Source organism: Verticillium nonalfalfae (assembly GCF_003724135.2).
Source record: "Verticillium nonalfalfae strain VnAa140/NRRL 66861 chromosome Unknown scaffold_52, whole genome shotgun sequence".
NCBI classification, from domain to species: Eukaryota; Fungi; Ascomycota; class Sordariomycetes; order Glomerellales; family Plectosphaerellaceae; genus Verticillium; species Verticillium nonalfalfae.
Window position 1 is genome coordinate 1 of NW_021167277.1, and position 20,725 is coordinate 20,725.

The 20,725-nt window shown below is 57.9% G+C and overlaps 7 protein-coding genes across 7 annotated transcripts; 5 read left to right on the forward strand and 2 right to left on the reverse strand.

The window, feature by feature from the left end:
- Positions 1-1,654: 1,654 nt before the first annotated feature.
- D7B24_006938 (uncharacterized protein) lies at positions 1,655-2,581 on the forward strand (the record flags this gene model as incomplete). The annotated part of the gene is made up of 1 exon (XM_028641058.1): positions 1,655-2,581. The coding sequence occupies one exon, from the start codon at positions 1,655-1,657 to the stop codon at positions 2,579-2,581; it is 927 nt and encodes a 308-aa protein (XP_028494850.1).
- A 1,095-nt stretch (positions 2,582-3,676) lies between these two features.
- On the reverse strand, positions 3,677-7,348 carry D7B24_006939 (uncharacterized protein; the record flags this gene model as incomplete). Its single annotated transcript, XM_028641059.1, has 3 exons — positions 3,677-6,670; positions 6,722-7,128; positions 7,189-7,348. 3 exons carry the CDS (start codon positions 7,346-7,348, stop codon positions 3,677-3,679), a joined length of 3,561 nt encoding a protein of 1,186 aa, XP_028494851.1.
- Positions 7,349-8,207: 859 nt separating this feature from the next.
- Positions 8,208-10,519, forward strand: D7B24_006940 (uncharacterized protein; the record flags this gene model as incomplete). The annotated part of the gene is made up of 3 exons (XM_028641060.1): positions 8,208-8,334; positions 8,392-8,559; positions 8,616-10,519. The coding sequence occupies 3 exons, from the start codon at positions 8,208-8,210 to the stop codon at positions 10,517-10,519; spliced, it is 2,199 nt and encodes a 732-aa protein (XP_028494852.1).
- A 1,930-nt stretch (positions 10,520-12,449) lies between these two features.
- Positions 12,450-13,403, forward strand: D7B24_006941 (uncharacterized protein; the record flags this gene model as incomplete). Its single annotated transcript, XM_028641061.1, has 3 exons — positions 12,450-12,657; positions 12,708-13,275; positions 13,349-13,403. The coding sequence occupies 3 exons, from the start codon at positions 12,450-12,452 to the stop codon at positions 13,401-13,403; spliced, it is 831 nt and encodes a 276-aa protein (XP_028494853.1).
- Positions 13,404-14,455: 1,052 nt separating this feature from the next.
- Positions 14,456-16,771, forward strand: D7B24_006942 (uncharacterized protein; the record flags this gene model as incomplete). Its single annotated transcript, XM_028641062.1, has 1 exon — positions 14,456-16,771. The coding sequence occupies one exon, from the start codon at positions 14,456-14,458 to the stop codon at positions 16,769-16,771; it is 2,316 nt and encodes a 771-aa protein (XP_028494854.1).
- A 1,237-nt stretch (positions 16,772-18,008) lies between these two features.
- RPL17 (60S ribosomal protein L17) lies at positions 18,009-19,013 on the reverse strand (the record flags this gene model as incomplete). Its single annotated transcript, XM_028641063.1, has 4 exons — positions 18,009-18,161; positions 18,230-18,417; positions 18,587-18,800; positions 19,011-19,013. The coding sequence occupies 4 exons, from the start codon at positions 19,011-19,013 to the stop codon at positions 18,009-18,011; spliced, it is 558 nt and encodes a 185-aa protein (XP_028494855.1).
- Positions 19,014-19,592: 579 nt separating this feature from the next.
- On the forward strand, positions 19,593-20,682 carry NOP1 (Small subunit processome complex component; the record flags this gene model as incomplete). The annotated part of the gene is made up of 3 exons (XM_028641064.1): positions 19,593-19,850; positions 19,905-20,565; positions 20,624-20,682. 3 exons carry the CDS (start codon positions 19,593-19,595, stop codon positions 20,680-20,682), a joined length of 978 nt encoding a protein of 325 aa, XP_028494856.1.
- Positions 20,683-20,725: the final 43 nt, after the last annotated feature.

A 20,725-nucleotide genomic window follows, 5' to 3' on the forward strand; every position in this document is an offset into this window, starting at 1 on the left:
GGGGGGGTGAGTGAGAGGGTAATCAGGAGGAGCGAACCAGGGCCACGGGCGATGGCGGCGGCGACGGCGGCGGGCTGGTGGGAGATTCGAAGATGGGCGTCTGCCGAGAAAGTCAGCGAGCAAAACTGCAGGCCCTCGTCCGTCGTTCCCGGCGGCCGAAATTCGCCATGTTGGTGTTCGTCTGTTTGGTGATTCCACCCCGCGCGCAAAAAGGCCCGTGAGAGGAGTACCATGTACCATGTAGGTAGTTCGGTAGGCTGGTAAGCCCGTATGGAGAGAGATCAGATGACCAACGAGTGAACTCGCTTCGGTTGGTGTTGTTCTTCGTCCCCCCCCCCCCCCCCCCAACCTGCAGCTCACTTGTCGTCTGTTCGTTGCTTACCCCTGTCGAGCAGAGCACGAAGCAAAAAAAGAAAAAGGTGGGCCTGTCTTGTCCGTCGATCGGCGACGCCGCGGTAGGTGTGTTTGTGTGTGTGCGTCTGTGTGGCAGGAGGTATTCAAGGGGAGGTACAGTGAGAAAGGGTTATTGCTTTGCTGCACCTGCACCCACCTCCCTGGCACCTGCATCGATCGAGTCCCGGGGGGAGGGTAAGACGGTGCAATGGCAACCCGTCAAGTGCGGCGCAGCAAGCTGTTGGCCGTCACGATGAAGGGTTGGGCGGAAAGGACAAGTCACAGACAGCAGGAGGCAGGCAGGCAGGCTCGGTCAACCATTCAGTCACTCGGGTCATCGTAGTTTAGGGGGTGTGTGTGTGCGGGGGATCCACCCGGGTGCAGGGCCAGGGGGGGGGATTCTCTGGTACGCATCGGCCTATCGGAGCACCTTATCGTCTTGTCAGAAAATCGAGGGGGATGTGCAGCAGGCATCTGGACGGCAGGTGTGGCTTGGCTCCCTGGCTTGGGTTCTTGTTGTGACCGCGTGGGAGCGTAAAAAAAGAAGGGAGGTCGCCGACGGCAGTATCCGGCGGCTCTGTCGTGTCGGTGCAGGTGGCGGGCGGTGGCTGCTGACTGGTGGCTTGCGCACCCAATTCTGCTCCTCTCCCTCTCTCCCCCCCTCCCTCTCCCGGAGCCTTCTTTGGGCGTCCCGGCGTGCTTAGTTGCTGGCATATTGGGTGCGGTGGAGATTATGGCTGTTCGTCGCTATTTCTGGCCCATGCCAGGGGTGGGCAGTTGAAGGAAGGAGGCGCGGGTCACTGCATCGACGTGGCGGTGCACCCTGCGTCAGAAACCCCCCAAGAACCAAAACGGTGGTGCATCTGCTGCGGCGAACCCTTTTCTTCGAGAATGCATCGCATTTGCACTGCCCGTACGGGCTGTCCGCCCCCCCTCCCCTCTCCCTCCCCTCTCTTCAGGAATCCAACAATAGATTGCAGCACGCAGGCCTCCCGAAAGTGGCGGTCTGGTGATGCCGCTGCCGGACTGCCGGGTCATCCGTGGATCATCCATCCCATCGGGACTTTTTCGTTTCCGCCGTGCATCTCGATCCCCGCCGTTTTGCCGGTCGCCGTTTGACCCCGTTGCCGTTAGCATAAGCGTCAGCGTGGGCGTTACCGTCACCCATCGTCAACCGTCCCGTTTCGCCCATGTACCTCACAGCACACACCATTTTTGTCACACGAGGCTGCCGGCCCTCAATAGCGAGACAACCATCGTCATGGACCTCACCTCCCGCATAGCCCTGAAAGGGCCTCCTGCAGACTCGCCCGAAGACTTTCTCTCCTCCGCCTTGGCGACTCTGGACCCCGACGACCAACCACACATCCACGGCGATTCGGATCATGATCTGCTCTACACGTCGCCGCATCTGCCCAAGCCTTTCACCCTGTCGCTGGCCGATCCCGCCACCGAGCATGACCGTAGACTTTTCAGTCATTATCTCTGGAACTCATCCCTCCTCTTGGCAGAACTCATCGAAGCCGGCTCCTTGCCTTCACCCCTCACTCACCCAACCAGTGGCCCCTCACCTCTGGGGCCCCCTTCTTCGGCCTTCAATGTCAAGGGCCTTGCGACTCTCGAGCTCGGCGCTGGTACGGCCTTGCCGAGCCTCCTCGCCGCCCTCCTCTCCGCCCGCCGCGTTGTCGTCACGGACTATCCCGCTCCCTCCGTGCTCGAGACCCTGCGTGCCAACGTGACCCTCGGCGCTGTCCCGGCCGCATCGCCCACGTCCACCGTCGCTCCCGAAATCACAGTCGAGGGCCACGCCTGGGGCGACCTGACAACACCGCTCGCCATGTCCTCGGCGCATGCCTTTGATCGTCTCCTCGTTGCCGACTGCCTGTGGATGCCCTGGCTGCATGACGCGCTCCTCGCCTCCGTCAGCCACTTCCTCGCCGACACGGCCGATGCCCGCGTCTGGATCGTCGCCGGCTTCCACTCTGGGCGTGAAAAGATGCGTCACTTTTTCGAGGCCGACTTTCTGGCCGCCGCGGCCCTCGAGGTCGAATCCATTTGGGAGCGGGATGTCGCTGGCGTCGAGCGGGCCTGGGTCGACGAGAGGCCAGGCGAGGAGGACGCAGGCCGGAAGAGGTGGCTTGTCGTCGCCATCCTGCGGCGGACCGGCTTCGGGGCGCCGAGGGTCTAAGGCGGAGGCGTAAGCATGTTTATGCTCTTCGTTCGGTCCTTCGGTCCTTCGGTCCTTCGGTCCTTCGGTCCTTCGGTCCTTCGTTCGTTCGTTCCTTCGTTCGTTCGTTCGATCGTTCGATCGGTTTGTCGTACCCCTCCAGCCTGCAGCGCGGCAGCACGTCTCCCTGTCCCTTCTTATATACTGCGCCCCAGCTCAGGAGAACAAGAAAGCAGACAACAACGTGCTCGCTCGCCCGAGGTGAAACAGGATCATCTCCCGTCCGGCAGACTTTCTCCTCTCGGCTTCCTCAGCTTCCTTGCGCCGGCGCCGTGGTAGCGTCCCCTTCTCCGTGCGGCTGAGGCCGCTGCCCGTCTTGGCCGGCATCATTGGCACGCCTCCCATCTATAGCGCTTCGGATGACGTTGCTGCCGGTCTTGGGAACAGCGCATAGTCTGCCATTCCATCCTCCTTCGCGTCCCCCTCATGGGAATTGGCATAGACCATGGCGCTCATGGAAGATTCTTGAAAAAGGCCCCTCGACGATGCCCGAGGCCGCTCTGCCCCCTGGAGTTTGGTGGGCGGTGGCTTTACTAGCCTGCTAGCTCGTCGTGTAGCCGTGACAGCTGAGTTCAGCTCGCGCGGCAATGAGGAAGTGATCGACAGGGTCCACGTCAATAGGCCGCCCAGATCTAGATAGTCTCCTCGCACGAGGGGAATATGCTCGCGTGGGTCGACGTCGCGGCAGACCGTTCTTGTTGTTGTTCTTCGTCTTGGTCTAATTTATGTTGATCGTGCGTAGCTGCCACGACTGTCTGCAAAAAGACTGCTACTGAATGGGCTGTATTGGGCCTTTGCTTCCAGGAGGTGTACAGCCTCGTGGTTACTCAACATAGTCTTAGATCCGCGCTGTAGACATCGCCGCGACACCAAGACGTTGAGAGCCAGGCATGAACACGTCTACGGCTGATGCATTTTCTCTAGAAATTGGTCACGTAGTGGATGACTACTGATCTCCGTGCTATTGAACTGTCGCCAAGCCAACATAAGACTAACTGTTCATACATATCATGCTCATGACTTGTGCCTCGCCGCTTCCTGCTCCTCCCTCGCCGCTCACTGTGCTGCTTCATTGGTCGGGCCCATCTCGTCGATCCGGACAATCAACTCATGGTTGACCCGCAAGTTCTCGGCCGAGCTCAAGGCCTTCATGACGGAGCTCTCGTGTTTCTCCTGCACGAGCCGCCGCAGCGCCCTGACGAGGAACCCGGCCACAATGTCGACGGACCACCCGTCCGGAATGAGGCCCAGAATGTCATCAATTTCGAACCAGCCACCGAATCTCTCGAGCAGCGCGCCCGTCTGTTCGACGCGTTCGCTCACATCCGCAATCGTGAGGAACTCGCCCAGCACGGCGCGGAACAGGCGCGCCTGCATCTCGTGCGTCGGCATGCTGTCCTTCCTGCCGCGTGACAGCGGCGTGTAGATGCTCGATCCACCACGCAGGCAGTACGACACGGCCGTGTCGTAGTCACCCAGTTTGTGGACGAGCAGTCGGATCGCGTCTTCGTGGCGTCGTTCTCGGCCATCGAGAATGATGATCTCGGGAACAAGCAGCTCGCCGGGCAGAGACTCGATGCTGGCGCGGACCGTGGCGGCATCGTAGTCTTCTGTGCCGCCCAGGAGTTGCAGCAACCGCAGACGGCTCTGCCATACCTCATCATCCTTCGGTGCGTTGTCGGTCAAAAAGTGACGATAAGTCGACTTTGGGGCCTGGAGGGCGCGATACGCGTCGTACGTGGCCGCAAACGCTTCTCTGCTTGTCTGCGAGGAATGCAATTCGCCAGTGACAATGTCGAGATAGTATGTGATCAGGTCGTTGACGTAGCCAGTGTAGCCTTTTCCGAAGACGAGATGCTCCAGGTAATACTTGACCGCGGCAGGGGCTTCGGCGCGAAGCAAAGCCACAACGGTTGTAGGCTCGAACTTTGGCGCTCTTCCCTTGTCCTCTGCGAAGACCTGGACACCCAGTTTAGGGTTGCGGTTGGCCAGCCAGAGGCCATACTCTTGCACGAGCGCCTGGCTGTTGATCTTCATAAGATATTCGCGGACTCGCAGCTCGCCGTCGCGCAGCTCGCCGCCATCATCACGTTCGCCCTCTATAATGCGCCGCCAGACAGCCAACACGTCGCCAGCCATCTTACGACTTTGGTAGAGTCGGCTTAGGACGAAAAGTCGGTGGTAAGATTCGAGTAACGACACAGCCCGATCGAAGCAGTCGACGCCCTTGTCCACAACTTCGTTCAGTTCAGCTCTGATCGTTGTGCTGCTGCGGGCGATACCCTTGGGTGCATCTCGATCCAGTTCGAGCAGCACGATCAACAGCGCCGCATCTACGGAGCGCAGAACTTCGTCCTTGTCGGGAATACTGCCAAAATCCTTCTTCTTTCTCCATGATCCTAGGAACCGGCGCAGGAATTGAATGACACGGGCATCCAGGCTCCCAAGGGTGTGCTGACTTCGATCAAATGAGTGGCTCCGCAGATACTGCTCAGCAGCCTTCTTGACGCCACTAAAGACCCATGTCCCCCTCTTACTCTCGATGATTTCATTTTGAAGACCTGGTACCAGTGATAAAATAACGCGTGCGTCGAGAGCACTATCCAGGAGTACCTCCTCGAGCGCCTTGACTTCTCCGTCTGAGAAGGAATCATCGCTCGGCTGTAGCAGATCACCAAACAGCAACACAGCCGCTCGTTGGCGGATGTAGCTGAACGTCACAAACTCTAACTCCGTCTTGGGCTCTCTCCCTCTTATGGAATTCAACGCTGTGAACACTGCACGGCGATCCAAGGCCATGCGGCCAGTCTCCCCGTCGTGCGTACAAGCAGCGTCGATGCGAGCCTCCAACTGGAGAAGAATCGGGTTACGGACCGCCCACCAGATGTGGTTTCCAGCCCACACGGCCACTCGGGATTGCGTCTTCGCGAAGCGCGCTACAAATGCCTCTTCTTCGGCATTCCGACTGCTCTGCCATCCGTCAGGCAGTGACTCCTCGCTCTGCGTATCATTGTCTCTGTCGAACAATTCGCGTTCCCTTGATACACGCTCTAGAGACGAGGCAGTACGCGAGTCTGCACTCTTTAGGGACAATGTCGATGGCTCCAAACTGCCCAGGGAGAAAGGCGTGAACTTTCGCTGGCATATCCTGTCCACGATCTCGGAAAAGTGCGTCTCTTCTTCGCCAATCATAGATCGGATTCCCAGTGTTACACTCGCTTGTTCGATGCCGGGTATTGATTCAGCTTCAAGCCAGAATTTTGAAGTGTCGGGCTCACTCCCATCGCCGTCCCATCTCTGAATCTCGATACCGTGGCGCATTGCTTTGTCAACCTCTCTTGCCATCGAAGCGAGTAGATAGCCCTCCTCTGCATCACTGGGCGATACCTGTGATGACGCCAGATCGGATGAGCCCCCATCCACAACAACCTCGCGGGGGTAACGCTCAAACTCGACAGTGGGCCTCGTAGGGTCACCGTCTAGATTGACAAATAGGCCGATACCCGGCTCTGAGAGCCCTGTGCCTGTAACAAGCAAGAACTCGTCAGGGGTCGGTGACACAATGTGCGGCTTGAGGAAAACAGGTTTGGGCTTCGGAGGCGCAGCGGGCTCTGAAGCTAGCGGTGCCTCTTGCGCCTCTTGAGTTGGCGCTTCAGGCAAGGGCTTGTCGTTTTCTGAAGGCGGCGGCAAATGGGGGCCATGCGGCGGTTGTGGGCTGGCAGAGGGTGTGGGAGGTGATGAATCCGAGGGCCGAAGAGGCAAACTCCCTCCTAGACTCGTGCTTCTGCTATGGCCCTGGGCTTGGGCTGCCTGCAGCGGCCTGTTCTGCACGGCAGAAACGCTTCGCAAAATACCCCCTTCAACGCTGCCGGCAATGTTCTGAGCCTGACCGATCTCTCCGCCGGGTTGGGAGTCATCGAGAGACGATATGGTCATTAGCGGTATCTTAAGCTGCCGGGTGACGTCCAGTAAGGAGTAGCTCCTGGAATCTGCCACGCAGGCGATTGTGTCACGACGGACGGAAATGGTGCTACCGCCGACATCTATGTTCTGCTAACCATCAGTATGGTCTTCGCTACAGCTGGGTGCGTAACGACCTACCTTGATAGCCCTGGGATCATCACCTATCCGCACCACCTGGATTCTACGGTTGAGGGACAGTAATATCGTGACCGGATCGTCGGCGTCGGGGTCATCTTGCGGGTCGTTCAAGTCAACACCGCCGACCCAGTTGCAGTTCTTGACCTGTGTCGTGCCAAAGACAGGGCTGAGTTCAGGCAAGGAGTAGAAAGTGACGGTCCAGTTGCACAGGATGCATGCTTTGGACACTCGGGGCAGTAGCAAGATCTGCTGCACACCTGGCTTCGTATTGTTGGTCTCAGCAAAGGGAGGCTGGAGTCGGGACGCCAGGATAAAGGTTGGTCGGCCAGAGGGATCGGAGGGGTCGGGCGGGATTTGGACGAAGTGAAGCAGCTCAGATGCGCTCGTTCCTACGTATAAGTTGTGATCTATAATATGACAACGTTAGTCGCAGGCCGGCTAGAAAGCACACACCCTAGATAGCGTACCGAAATATTCGACGCAGTTGATCTTCACGTCTGTCACGGGACCATCCGCCGAGAGGGGTACATCTTCTAGAAGGGTTCGTAGGACATAAGGCCCGTCCTGGAGGCGGGCCAAGTCAAGCTGTCGGGGCGATTGCTCCTTGACGGGATCATCAGAAGCCATGTCGTGTCAGATTTTTCAGTGTCATCGGCATTGCTTCGCCATGCTTGCCAGGCTGCTCGGTTGGACGGTGGTGCTGAGAGTCGCTCGAACGCTGATGCGGCCGAGGCGATGCTGCCGGGGAGTTCGCGATGGGGCTGGAGCTTGGCGGGTGAGGTGCTCTCACACAGGTTGGTCGAGCCAGGCAAGTCAAGGCGAGGCAGGGGTAGGTACAGGTAGGTTCCTCGACCGACCTATGTAGGTGCCTACGTGCGTACGTACCTACGCAAGGTACCTTGGGTACCTACCTACCTAGGTAGGTAAGGTAGGCAGGTAAGATAACCACTTGATTACGATTACAGGTCAGGTACAGTGTGACGGAAGGAGCTTCTCTGATGCCGTTAGTCAGCAGGTGCTATAAAACGTAGCCCTGGGGGCACGTTGGCGACAAAACTAAGCCAAATACAACAACACCACTTATCCACCTTAATAACCGTTTTTCAGTGGACTGCGGCCATTGCAGCCACTGACAGAAGCTCTAGTGGAGGCGGAGGTTCGTGCCTGGCTAGCCACCTACGGCGCGACTGATCCACGTCCAACGCAGGGAGCCCGCCTCAGGCCACCTAGCAGCCAATCAGGTGCCAGGTCCGGGGCGCTGCCGGGAACGGAACACGTTCGTCAGGAGCTCCATCATGAAATGGAACCAGAACAAGTCGCACCCCGAGATTCAATCTCATCGACATCATTAGTACCGAAGCCCAACGACCTTGCTGTACCCGTCGCATCGACCAGCTTGACGCTGTCTCGTCTTTTTCCCTTTGGGTAATGAATTGAGTTGATCCGCCAAAGGTAGCCACCACTGCCCCGAACACCGAACACAACCATGGCCGACATCGAAGCTCTGGTGTCAGCTCAGGCAGGCCAGATCGACTCTACCAACCCCGCGACCGAAGATGCGCCCCGACCCGAGGGCGACAACAAGTTCCAGCATGCCATCTCGGCCTGGAGGAGTAAGAACCACCACAGCTCACGGCTCAGGGAACGAGATCGTTAACGCCCCTCTCCAGCAATCGACTACACAAACCTCATCTCGAACCTAGACAACACTGCCTCAGAGATCGTCACGTACCAGAGAGATTCCACTATTCAGCGGAAGGATCTGGCCCAGAAGACAAAGGACTTTCGAAAGCTCGACGATGGTGCCAAATTGACCGAGATCAAGGGCTTGTTGAAAGGTATTCGAGGCCGCGTCATCCAAACGCAAACTCCTTGCTAACGTTGCCGTGTCAAGCCTACCAGGGATTCATCGATCTAGTGACGAACCACTCCAAGTCAATCAACTCGACTTTCCTCCAGGCGTACACCTCTCTATCCGAGGCCCCTGACCCATACCCGCTGCTCGAGGCCTCTGTGGATGCCATGCTAGTGTCAGAGGACACGGTGCCGAAGCTATCCGAAGAAAACGAGCGCCTACAGCAGTCAGTCAGTACGCTGACGTCACAGTTTGAGGATACCGAGGCCAAACTACAGACGGAGACGACAGCGCGTCGGGAACTGGAGAATAACCTCGAGACCCGAGTCAAGGAGGTCGAGGCCACTTGGACTGCTGTGGTCGAAGAGAAGAAGGGCAATTGGGAGGCCAAGGAGAAGGCCCTGGAAGACAAAGTGGAGAACCAGGAGCGCCTGCTGAACGAAATCAAAGCCAGCTATGAGGTCAGCCAACGCCTCGGCAAGACTGACGACGGCGAGGAGTCGCAGGGTGGTCATGTTGCCAGCGCCGAACTTGAGATGCTCAGATCCGACGTTGAGCGCACGAGTGCCCGCCTGGCCGAGATGGAGGCCAGGAATGAGCAGCTGCGCCTAGACCTGGCCCAGGCCAAGACTCAGGCCTCGGCATCGTCTGCTACAACGCTCGAGGACGATCCTGGCTACATGCGAATGCGATCAGAAAACTCCTCTTTGATGCGTAAGCTGGATGCCTCCAGGGTCGAGAAGGACGGCATGAAGCGCGATCTCGACACCAGACTGCGCTCCATAGAGAGAGAAGTCGGCCTACTGAAGGAAGAAAGAGACAATCTCAAGGCAAAGGTCCAGAAATGGAGCGACTACGATGACGTGAAGCAGGAGCTCGAGGTTTTGAAAAGCATCGAGTTTGCAACAGGGGAAGAAGATGACGACGTCACGGAGACAAGTGGCGAAGACAGCTCTACCGCCAAGCCAGGTAGTGATACTCTCGAGAAGCTCTTGCTGGCGCGCAACAAGAAGCTTGGCGATGAGTTGACCATTCTACGCGTCTCACACCAAGACCTGCAGTCCAAACTGCAGGACCTCCAGGAAGAGCTGTCTCGAACCAACGCCGATCTAGAGAGGTCGCAAAATCTCAACGAGAAGCTGGAGAACGATCTAGCCGATGTTCAGTCGGAGTCGACCAATGCCTTCCCATCCGGTGCCTCGGTGGCCATGAGCAGATACGCGCCATCGGTTGCCCCTGGCAGGAGGGGCGGGGGAAGGATTTCTCCAACCTCTTCCATCATCAGCGGCATCGATCCCCGCATGGGCGGAGGCGAACCCATGGGCGGCGGATCAGGCATCCTGCCCATGGTCACGGCGCAACGTGATCGTTTCAAGAAGAAGAACGCCCAATTGGAGGGCGAGCTTTCAGAGACGCATCGGACAGTGTCACAGCTTCGGCAAGAGATCGCCTCTCTGCAGAAGGACAATCTGAACTTGTACGAGAAGACTCGATACGTCTCGACCTACAACCGCGCTGGTCCATCGGCGGCGTCGTCATCGGCAGCGTTTGGCTCAAACCCTAACCCCTCGACGGTGCCCATTGGCGGCTCCGGCACACCGGGCATGGCCATGGACAGATACCAGAAGGCGTACGAGTCCAACATTTCACCGTTTGCACAGTTCCGCGGGCGAGAGTCGGCGAGAGCGTACAAGAGGATGAGCCTACCGGAGCGCATGGTGTACACGATCACGCGGATGGTGCTTGCGACACGCACGAGTCGAAACCTGTTCGCATCATATTGCGCGGCGCTTCACCTATTGGTCTTCATATCGATGTACTGGCTGGTTATGACAGACGTGGACCACCATTACACGGCCATGACGAACTCGGCCGTGGGCGGCTCGGTGGTGGGAGGGATCGTCGACGGAGGGATAGCGGGAGAGAAGGACTGGCCTCAGTAAGGCATGGCGGACCGGACAATGGCGGCGCCACGTCTGGCCTTGCGGGCGGGACAATCCCCAAGCGCCGTGCGGCATCATCTGCCCCCCTTCCCCCCTTTCGCGGCGCTCGGCAGGTTGCAATCAGGTTTTCGGCGGCTGGGTTGATTTAGGGTTCTCGTGACACAGTCGGCATTGCTACTCAGACGCATTCATGATGTGGCTCACAAGGCCTGCACCGCCAGGATACTGCAGAGAGTTGGGAATGAGCCTTATCTAGCCAGTGTAATATCAGGTGGATCAACCACCGACTCGATAATGATCTGTGTATCATGTCGTGTCGGTCGGCCGGTCGATGCACTTGATTCAGGAGATCGTTGCCAAGCTGGGCATGCTTTCCCTTCTTTCAACTCGTGTTCGCTACCCTTTGGTTCAGAAAAGTCAGTGGCGGTCCATGCTTGGAAGCGCCGCCGATTGAGCGCATATCCGGCCAAGTAAGTTCGTCACGCTTCACAAGTTAAGTTTAAACAAAGAAATATCAAAGCAAGCTACCTAGGTACCGTGTAGTTGTTTTACCGCCGGCCATTTTGCGCGACCAGGCGGGGCCTGCAAAAGCGCGTCGAGACCCTGAGCCCAATGAGGGGGCGTAGCGGGACTGTCCTGCATGGCCGCGTCCGGTAATTGGAGAGGGAGGTGGTGGGCTTCTGCTGAGGGACGCTCGTGGCCAATCGATGATACATCAGGGGATTTCGGCTATTTTGGGGAGGCGGGGAGGCGGGAGCATAGACGCCTGGTGTTCTTCTGTGTTTCCTCGGCAGGCGGGCATGTTGACATGAGTGAGGGCGTGGCTTGCTTGGGCTGTCGAGCGAAGTCGGTAGGGATCTGAGCTACTGCTACCTATTTACTTGCCTAGGTACCTTACTTGATGTGGGCATCTACAACGTGTGGTGGTGAGTCAGCTGTGTGAACATTGTGGCCTCGAGATATCATGCAGTGGACGCGGCCTGCTTTGGTCATTGGTGCCTGCCTGCCTCTCGCTTCGTGAGCATCACGAAGCAAGACGAGCATGGTGGGATATTCGTGGATTGCTTGCTCGTCATTGGCATGGAAGAGAAAAAACCAAACCCATACGGGAAACTTTTGTCATCAACCCCTTCGGTTCTCATGGGCCACGACCGTGGTTCAAGCCACAGCATCTCTCGTCTGCACCAGACTGGACGGCTTCCACAATTTTCTGTAGAACAAAATGCCATGTCCCAGAATAGATGCACCCGATCGGTTTCCCATCTTGCAGACTCCAGACTCCAGACTCTAGACCAGCGTTGCCGCCCGGGCGCTTGCATCCCAATGCGGCGACGATCGCCCAGCCACTCCCGGGCCAGGGAACCACCCGCACCCGCTGTGGCACGGGCGGCTGTCAGTCTTGGCTTCTCCGGACGAACATCATCCACCCGTCGAACCCACCCTCGCCTCGGTGCCATGGGATCCCCTGCTCGTGTCAGGGCGTCTGCAGAGTAGGGTACCTGCAAAGCGCTCTGGCTGGCTCGTGACACGGCGATGCGCTGCCGCCGGGTCGAGGTGTCAATCGTGGTTCCTTCCCGTGCGTGTCGTGCCTCGTGCCTCGTGGGTCGTCGGTCGTGGAACGTGGAACGTGGTATAATAGACGTTGGCGCCCTGCTGCACGGCAGCGATCATGAGTCTTTTCGTTATCCATAACACTCTGCAGCTCGTGTCCATATCAAGAGGCTGGAACCTTTTTCCTTCCGTTGGTTTCATTTCGTCTCTTTCCTATTCATTCCTCTCGGTCTCTGGTTCCTTGAAATTTCCTTTCGTGCTCTGGGCAGGTGCTTCTCCATACCCGCCATCAACGACGACGCCCTCTTCGTCACCATAACTACGAATACAAACCCCCCCAAAAACACATCCTTCCATCTCCTCCGAAAACGCTTCAACTATGCGTGTCTCAACATTTCTTGCGCCGGCATTGGCCGCCACGGTCCTGGCAGCGCCCCGGTACCCGGAGCTCGAAGGCGACAACACCCCGCCCCGCAGCATGGAAGCCATGTCCGAGTACTTCACGCTCCTCGCATCCAAGGTCCAGGCAAGCCGCTACACCACGCGTGCGCCCTCGTGCGACCTCTCGCAAGCCAGGATGCCCATCGGTAAGCGCTTGTCGCGCCGTCCACTGCCACCCACTAACAAAGCCCACCAGCCCCCGAACCTCTCCCTCCTGTTTCCGAGGGCCTGACCCTCAAGCACGTCGCCGTGGGCCGCGGCACCCAGAACTACACCTGCGACGTCGGCAACGCAACGGCCGTCCCCCAGGCTGCCGGCGCCGTCGCCTCGCTCTTCAACGTCAGCTGCATCGCTGTCGCCTACCCAGACCTCCTCGCCCTGATCCCCAAGGTCTCGATGCAGTTCAACCTCTCGACCGAGCCGCTCCTCCCCGGCGCCAACAATCATCGTCTCGGACCCAGCAACGCCGTCTTTGCCGGCGACCACTTCTTCTACGACGCCAAGACGCCGTACTTCCACATCCGCGAAGGCGACCGCGAAATTGGCGACACCTACTGTGGGCTCAACTCGTCGACGCCAGCGCCTGCTGCTTCGGCTGTGGGCCAGAGGGGCGAGAAGGCCGTGGCGTGGCTGAAGCTCCTCACCAAGGACGGCAGGACAGCGGGAGACATTCAGGAGATCTACCGCCTCACGACAGCCGGCGGAAGCCCGCCGAGCTCGTGCGCCGGGCAGCCTGAGAGTTTCCAGGTGCAGTATGCTGCTGCGTAAGTTTCTTCCCCCTTCTGCCCTCCCATTCCATGGCTGTGCACGTCGCAGAAAGCTAACGCGCGTCTGTAGGTACTGGTTCTACGCAGGACCCGCGCCGGACACGCAGGATGAGGACGAGGACTAGGCGTCAGGTGGGAGCAGTAGGCGTATTTTGCTTGTTGGGCGGTTTGTTTGTGTTCCCTCGAGTTTTCGCACCCAGCCCGGAAACTTTCATTCCAAGTTCTCCAGTGGCAGGTGCATCTTCCGATGTCAGGTAGAGTGCTCTTATAATTGCCAACTTAGCTATGTTGGCGCGTATTGAGTGGCTCCTTTTTGCGATGTCTTGAACCGTCGATTCCTGAGCTTTTCATATTTATTTACCTTTTCATTTGTGACACACTCGGATAATTTTCCCGATGGTATTCTCCGAAAGAGCATAAACACACCGTGGCTGGCACGGTCGTGGTGTTGATGGAAACTTTCAATGGTAACAGCATCGGCTGGGCGCCATTTGACTTTCTCTGGAGATCGTCGCAGCCAATGCACCCCGCTGACGACATGCCGCCCCTCCACTTGGCTGGTCCAGACGCTGATCCCAACCGCCAATGAACGGCAGCATGACGATAACGATAAGAAAATTGGGTGGGGGGGGGAGGGGGGTGCCTGAACTCTGCCGCTGCAGAGGAACAGACTGTGTCGGCATTAACAAGTGCGTTCACTTTCCTTGAGTAAACCTTGTCGCCGAGCCCATCGCAGGCCCTGTGTCTCAATTGCGTACAGACAAACTCCATGCTGCAATAAAACCATGACGATTTCCCATTATGGGGGTCCGATGTGCTCCATGAAAACGTTGGATTGACGACACTGCGGCCTGAACCCACTTTCCTACCTTCTTACCTTACCTTGCCTAGGTACCTACCTACCTTACCTCACGTCTTTCGGTCACTTGCGTTTCGCCTTCCATCAACGACCAGCCCTTCCAGTTCTCGATAACTGGACCGGCACCACCGACTCACAAGAAGTCCGGTCTTCGGTGGGTTTCATACGATGCCGGGCCATCGATCATGGCGATCCTCAGGCCGCCGACCTGCCAGGTCCGCCTTCCTGCACAAATTACGTAGAGGGCCCCCAGAAGACTCCCAAAACCACCTCGCCGGCGGCCGTCAGCCGCTCACATGGCCTGCCAACGTCATCCCCATGGAACTCTTTATCGAGATAACCTCCTTCCTCTCGAGGTCTGACGTCGAGAATCTGCGGGCTGTCAACAAGGAATTTGAGCTCAAGCTTGCCTCTCAGTACTTTCGCAACGTCGTTGTTCCTTTCAACGCAGAGCTGTACACGGCCCAGAGCAACGAGGCAAGAGACGGCGACCACCAAGCAGTCACGGCGCAGACGCTCTCACACGCCGACAGCATTCTATCCAACGGAATGCGCATCTTCCAGTCCTTTGGTCACCACATTGTCCGCTTCGCCCTCTCCCTCGAGATCAGCGAGGACCACCTGGCCTACCCCCCCGTCAAGACTCTTCAGCAGGCCGTACCCACCTACTGGGGCATCTACCGCTGGCCTGTCAACTCGTATGCGCGCTACGCCGAGATCGAAAACCTCGAAGACACGGCAGACGAGACTCTGCGTCTGAAGGAGGCACTGACCAGTCTTACCCAGGTCAAGGATCTTGGCCTGAGCTGCGACGCTGGCCTGGGCTACCTTTGTGGACCAGACCGGGACACCCGCATACTCCCTCCACCACATCCCGTCTTTGGCCTGCGTAACGTGTCCTATGGATCGCTTCAGCTGCCGGAGCAACGGCCGAGGAGAACCGCTGTTCAAGGCCCCCGAGATACCAAGCTTAGCGTGCTTGAGTCCATGGTCAGACGAGCCGGTTTCACCGAAGCACAAACCCCGGATGCTATTGAGACTCTGCTGAATACAGAAGGTGCCACACTGTCTGGAATTGAATTCGATGAGAGGGCCGCACCTCCGCCAGCCCCGGCGCCGACGACCGCCACGCCCACGGCCCAAGATCCATTCCCAGAGGTGACAATACCTGCGCCCAACCCAGACAACAACGTGCGCAGGCTCACTATCCTCCAACAACGTTGGGGCAACCCGCCCGCCACGTATCCGTTGCAACCCAAGGAATTGACGAGGGGCCAGCTTGAGATGATCCTCGAGATGGACTGGGCTCATCGAGCCCTGATCCAGTCCTACGTGATCGCCATTCTCGATCACTCGCGTGCCTCCCGGTTCAGTTCGCTGACGTCTTTGACCATTGCCAAAATCCCCAGCAGCCACATCAACATGTTCCAGAGGCACGATCTTTGGGATAGTCTGCCCACCCTGCGGAACCTGACGCTCGCCGTCGTCCCCGACTGGCGTGCCGTGTCTAAGGCTTCTCCAGAACATTCGGTTCAGGAGACGACCATCTCGCCTCTCGTAGCTGTCAACTGGGTGTTCGTACTACTTTCCGAATACATTTCTCACCGACGAAACATTACCTTCTTCCACTTTGAGTGGATCTGCGGTGGTGAGTTCGCACCTGGCGTCTACCAGCGGAATAATTATGTCCTTCCCGCGCCTTTCTGCTATCCTACCGCCATGTTCGAACCCCACACAGCCATCAGTGGTCCGATACTTGCTTTGCCGTACATCCGACATTTCTCGCTCAAGAATTGCTACGCCACTCCGCACGTTTTGAACCAGGTCATTCGTACCATGGCTCTAAACTCTCTTGAGTCTCTTGAATTTGAGAGTGTGTCTTTGACTGGCCCTCTACGGTTGACACCAGTGCCGACAATGGCGATGGATGGTACGCAGCCTGCTTTCCAACCAGCCGTTGTATTCGGATCCGTCGCGGTAGCCGCCGCCGCCGCCGCCGCTGCCGCCAACCAGGTGGCTATTCCAACCCCAATTCAGGTCGATGAGAGCGACTCAGATGACGATGCAATCTTTGTAAGCTCAAGCAGCGGCTCCCACCTCCCAAGCCAGATGTCCTGGGCAGGGTTCATCAACCACTTCACGCCGGGGATGACGGTGGAGGGCATGGCAGCGGGCCAGCCTGCAGCCGGACGACCCAAGGTATCTGGGCCGATGCTTCGTCTTTGGTTACCTGAAGGGCGCTCTTTCAGAAGAGAGCGCAAGAGTGGTCTCTACAAGCTGAAGAGCATATCCTTCAAGTCGTGCGGTTACGCTCGACACGTCGAGGTCAACACCATCACCCCAATCGATAGCGAAGAACCGTGGGCCGATCATGACGTCGCCATGCGGAAAAAGGAACTCGAGAACTTCATGCAGGTCTGCGGCGACCATGGCATTGCCAAGATTGTTCACATGCTGCCTGAGGATGACGAACTTCACTTCGGAACCACTTGGAATATGACGCAGGGATGGGCCGGCGTGTACGATACCAGAAAGATCAGAGACGCGCAGATGGATGGCGTCCTAGAACCAGGCCGTGGTCGTTTCAGCGGCTTTGTCACAGGACCCAGGCCTCCGCCTCCCACGGGGCTGTAGCAGCGTTCCGAACGAAGGCAACATACCGCCACCGTCAAAGGTGGTCTTTTACGGAACATGACTCTTCTCGCTCGTTCTACAACCTGGATGACGATACGGTCAAGAATACAGATGGCCATGATTCGCTCGGCCCTGGCGCCGCCAATCTCTGTCGCATGAGACGAGACGGACTCGACTTTGGCGAGAGCTGAATACGAGGAACTGGATTTTGATTTGATGAGGAGACACAGAATCGAGAGACTCGTAGGCTGTATAATACGAAAAGGGCTGGGCGGGGTTCTGGCCATGGGAATCTCAGAGGAACACGGCGTTTGAGAATGGTTTATACAGGCAAGGATTGCCTCGGAGTGCACATGACTCCTGGATGATTTCTCACGAAGGATTCAATGACTTACGGGCGAATGACGAATTATGAGGGGACGGAGCTTGGGGGCCTACATGGCCAAGGCAACTGCCAGTTTTGCTCTATCTCTCTTCGGCTTGATTGAGGCGTGGGACTGATACGTATCTACCGACTTAGGGAGGTCTCATTTACATCATTCTCTGCCATTGTTTCCATGTATTGGAGAATGCATGTTTACGGACCGTGGTGCCTGCCACGATGATCTCCTGCAAGCCATACCGTGTGCAAGTTGGTGGTGATTACAGCGTGCTCTAGTTGAACAGACTTGGACGCTAAGATCAGGTCTGGCTTTCCAAGGAAGTATGCGGCCGCGGAGGTGATGTAGTCGTCCATGAGAATGAGTATTGCTGTCATCTGACTGTCTCTTGGCAATTGGAATTCCATACAGGCAATTAGAAAGAAAGCAGGCCTACACAGCGTGACCACAATGCCTGTGAAAGAATTCGGCGGCACCAGGGAACGGGGCACGTCACTTCACAGGAGCAAGCCAGCAGGTCATGATTCATTTGCCTTTCAGTGTATTTCGGAGAGCCCTCTCGGAACACGAGCATTTTTTGTCTGTCGCATGCCAATCCCTAAAATGCCATGAATCACCATAGCCTTTCCCAGTTACACCATAGCAAATGAACGAGAAAGAAAGCCGCAACGCATAAGGGTGGAGGCCATATGCATTATTCGCAATTTCGTTTCCCGCCCGACCGACGCCCGCCCTGTTGTTCCGCTTGCCTCGAACCTGGCCCTCCTGCCTCTCGCTTTGTCTAAAACCCGACCGGGCAGAAAATCACCAGGGGGCCCTCAAGAGAAATGATGCGTTTGGGGGAGAGATCATGTCGCTTAGGCGGAGGTGATGGCCTTGCGGGCGCGGACACCACGCTGCCTGGAGGAGAGGTGCTCACGGCCGACGACGGCCTCGGACTTCTGAACGACCTCCTCGCCCTCGGTGAGGATGAGCTCGATGTGGCAGGGGTTGGACATGTAGGGGTTGATCTAGACGCGCCTGTTAGTTTTCGCCGACTCTGTGGGTGCACGAGTGACGGGGGAGGGGTGGAACATACGCGGCCGTGGGCACGGTACGTGCGCCTGCGCTGCTTGGGGGCCTGGTTGACCTGGATGTGCTTGACGACGAGGTTGCCGGTGTCGAGGCCCTTGGCGTCGGCGTTGGACTGAGCGTTGCGGAGAAGGCCGAGGAGGAAGTCGGCAGACTTGACGGGCCAGCGGGCCTTGGAGACACCGAACTGCTTGCCTGGGAGTGGGTTAGCGATTGGCATTCAGTGCGGCGAGGTGACCCCCGTTTGCTCGTTGGCTCATGTTGCAGATGGGTTCTGCTGGTGGGCTCTTCCGCGACCCCAGCAGAACCACAATCTTGCATATGCGTCCATGGCAAGCGGGTCAAAAAAATCGTATCAACGTACCCTGGGCGGTGCGGCCGGTAGAGCCGGCGTAGCGGCGCATGGGGACAGCCTCAGTCTTCGTCCTGACGTTCTCGAGGAAGGTCAGGGCACGCTCCAGCTTCCAGCCGTTGATGGCCTGGGCGGTCTCGCGGGTGTTCTTGAAGGACACACGGAGGTAGGCACCGCGGGCGCGGGCCGACTTCGCGGGCGCGATCTCGGTGGCGGCGTATCGAACCTATGTTGCAACCGTGTCAGTCCCTCCATATCTCTGCCAGTTGTGGTTTCTCGTTCGCTTCCCAGCGCGTCATGTCTGCCAGTCGAAAATCTTCCCATATCCTTGACCCCGCGGTCCTGAATTGAAGCAGGCACGCGAGGCCTTCCGGAAATGTAGAATCTTTGACGGCTGCGAGTCGATGGTCGGTCCGGGGCTTGGAAGGGCACTCACCATCGTGATTGCTGGGTGAGGTGATGGTCGTCGACGGTTCGGTTTGGTGGACTGGGCGTTGAGGTTAGGAAGATTTCAAAAGTTGCTTGAGGGACCTGCTCTGCTCTGCTCTGCCGGGGCTGGTTGGTTCGCTTACCGAATCAGGAAGGGTGCAACTTTGACTGTAGGGCTCTACCCTATGAGTTTTTGGGGTGCGTGAGAGGAAAGGGTCTCACATCTTTCCGGCATGGGGCCAGTGAAAATTGATTTTGTGCCCCACTTCCTGTTTGTGCGGGAAGGCTTATCTTATCACGGACATGGAAAATCGCAGTGCCGAGCAGGCCAATCATCTCGCTGGCCCACCAAAGTCGGATTCTGCATGGAGCTTGGTCCGAGCTCTCGACCTCTTTGCAGCTTCGACAAGAAAAAAGTCTAGAGAAAAATTTCACCCGCCGGTTTGTTATCTGCAGCAGTCTGTCCGCAGTACGACAAGATCCACCACCTTCGTCCTCTCCCACTCAATTCACTCGGACGAACCCAGAGGTGTCGAGATAACGACATCTACTTGAAGCTTTGTTTCATCTTACCATACCTACAACAGAGATGGCTCCTTTCCGAGGCGGTGGCGGTGGCCGTGGCGGTTTCGGTGGTGACCGTGGTGGCCGCGGTGGCGGTCGCGGTGGTTTTGGTGATCGTGGTGGTCGCGGCGGTGGTCGCGGCGGTGGCCGCGGCGGCTTCGGTGACCGTGGCGGTCGTGGTGGTGCCCGTGGTGGTGCCCGCGGCCGTGGTGGTGTTGGCAAGCCGAGGGGTGGCCGTGGCGGCGCTGCTGGCGGCCAGAAGGGAGGCCAAAAGGTCATTGTTGTAAGTTGAGCCCGTGGATTGGACCCGTTTGTGCTCTACTGACCAGAGAATTAGGAGCCCCATCGCCATGAGGGTATCTTCGTTGTCCGCGGCAAGGAGGACGCCATTGCGACTCGCAACCTGACTCCCGGCGAGTCTGTCTACGGCGAGAAGCGTGTCTCCGTCGACAACCCCGTCACCAACGAGGACGGCACCACCACCAACACCAAGATCGAGTACCGCGTGTGGAACCCCTTCCGTTCGAAGCTGGCTGCCGGTGTCATCGGTGGTCTCGACAGGATGTACTTCGGCCCCGGCTCCAAGGTCCTCTACCTTGGTGGTGCCTCTGGTACTTCCGTCTCCCACGTTGCCGACATTGTCGGCCCTACCGGTTTCGTCTACGCCGTCGAGTTCTCTCCCCGCTCTGGTCGCGACCTGATCGGCATGGCTTCCAAGCGCACCAACGTCGTTCCCATTGTTGAGGACGCCCGTCAGCCCCTCAAGTACCGCATGATCATGCCCATGGTCGACTGCATCTTCGCCGATGTGGCCCAGCCCGACCAGGCCCGTATCGTCGCCATGAACGCTCACCACTTCCTCAAGGTTGGCGGTGGTATCCTCATCTCCATCAAGGCCAACTGTATCGACTCCACGGCCCCTCCCGCCAAGGTCTTTGCTCAGGAGGTCGAGAAGCTCCGTGCGGAGCGCATCACCCCCAAGGAGCAGCTGACACTTGGTACGATCCACTTCCCGTTTCTTCGATTGATATGCGTGTGACTAACAATCTTATGCAGAGCCCTTCGAGCGTGACCATTGCCTGGTCGCTGCTGAGTACAACCGTTACGGAAAATAAGCTGGTGTAGTGTGTGATGCGCAGGGTTGCGTGCGGGCGAGCT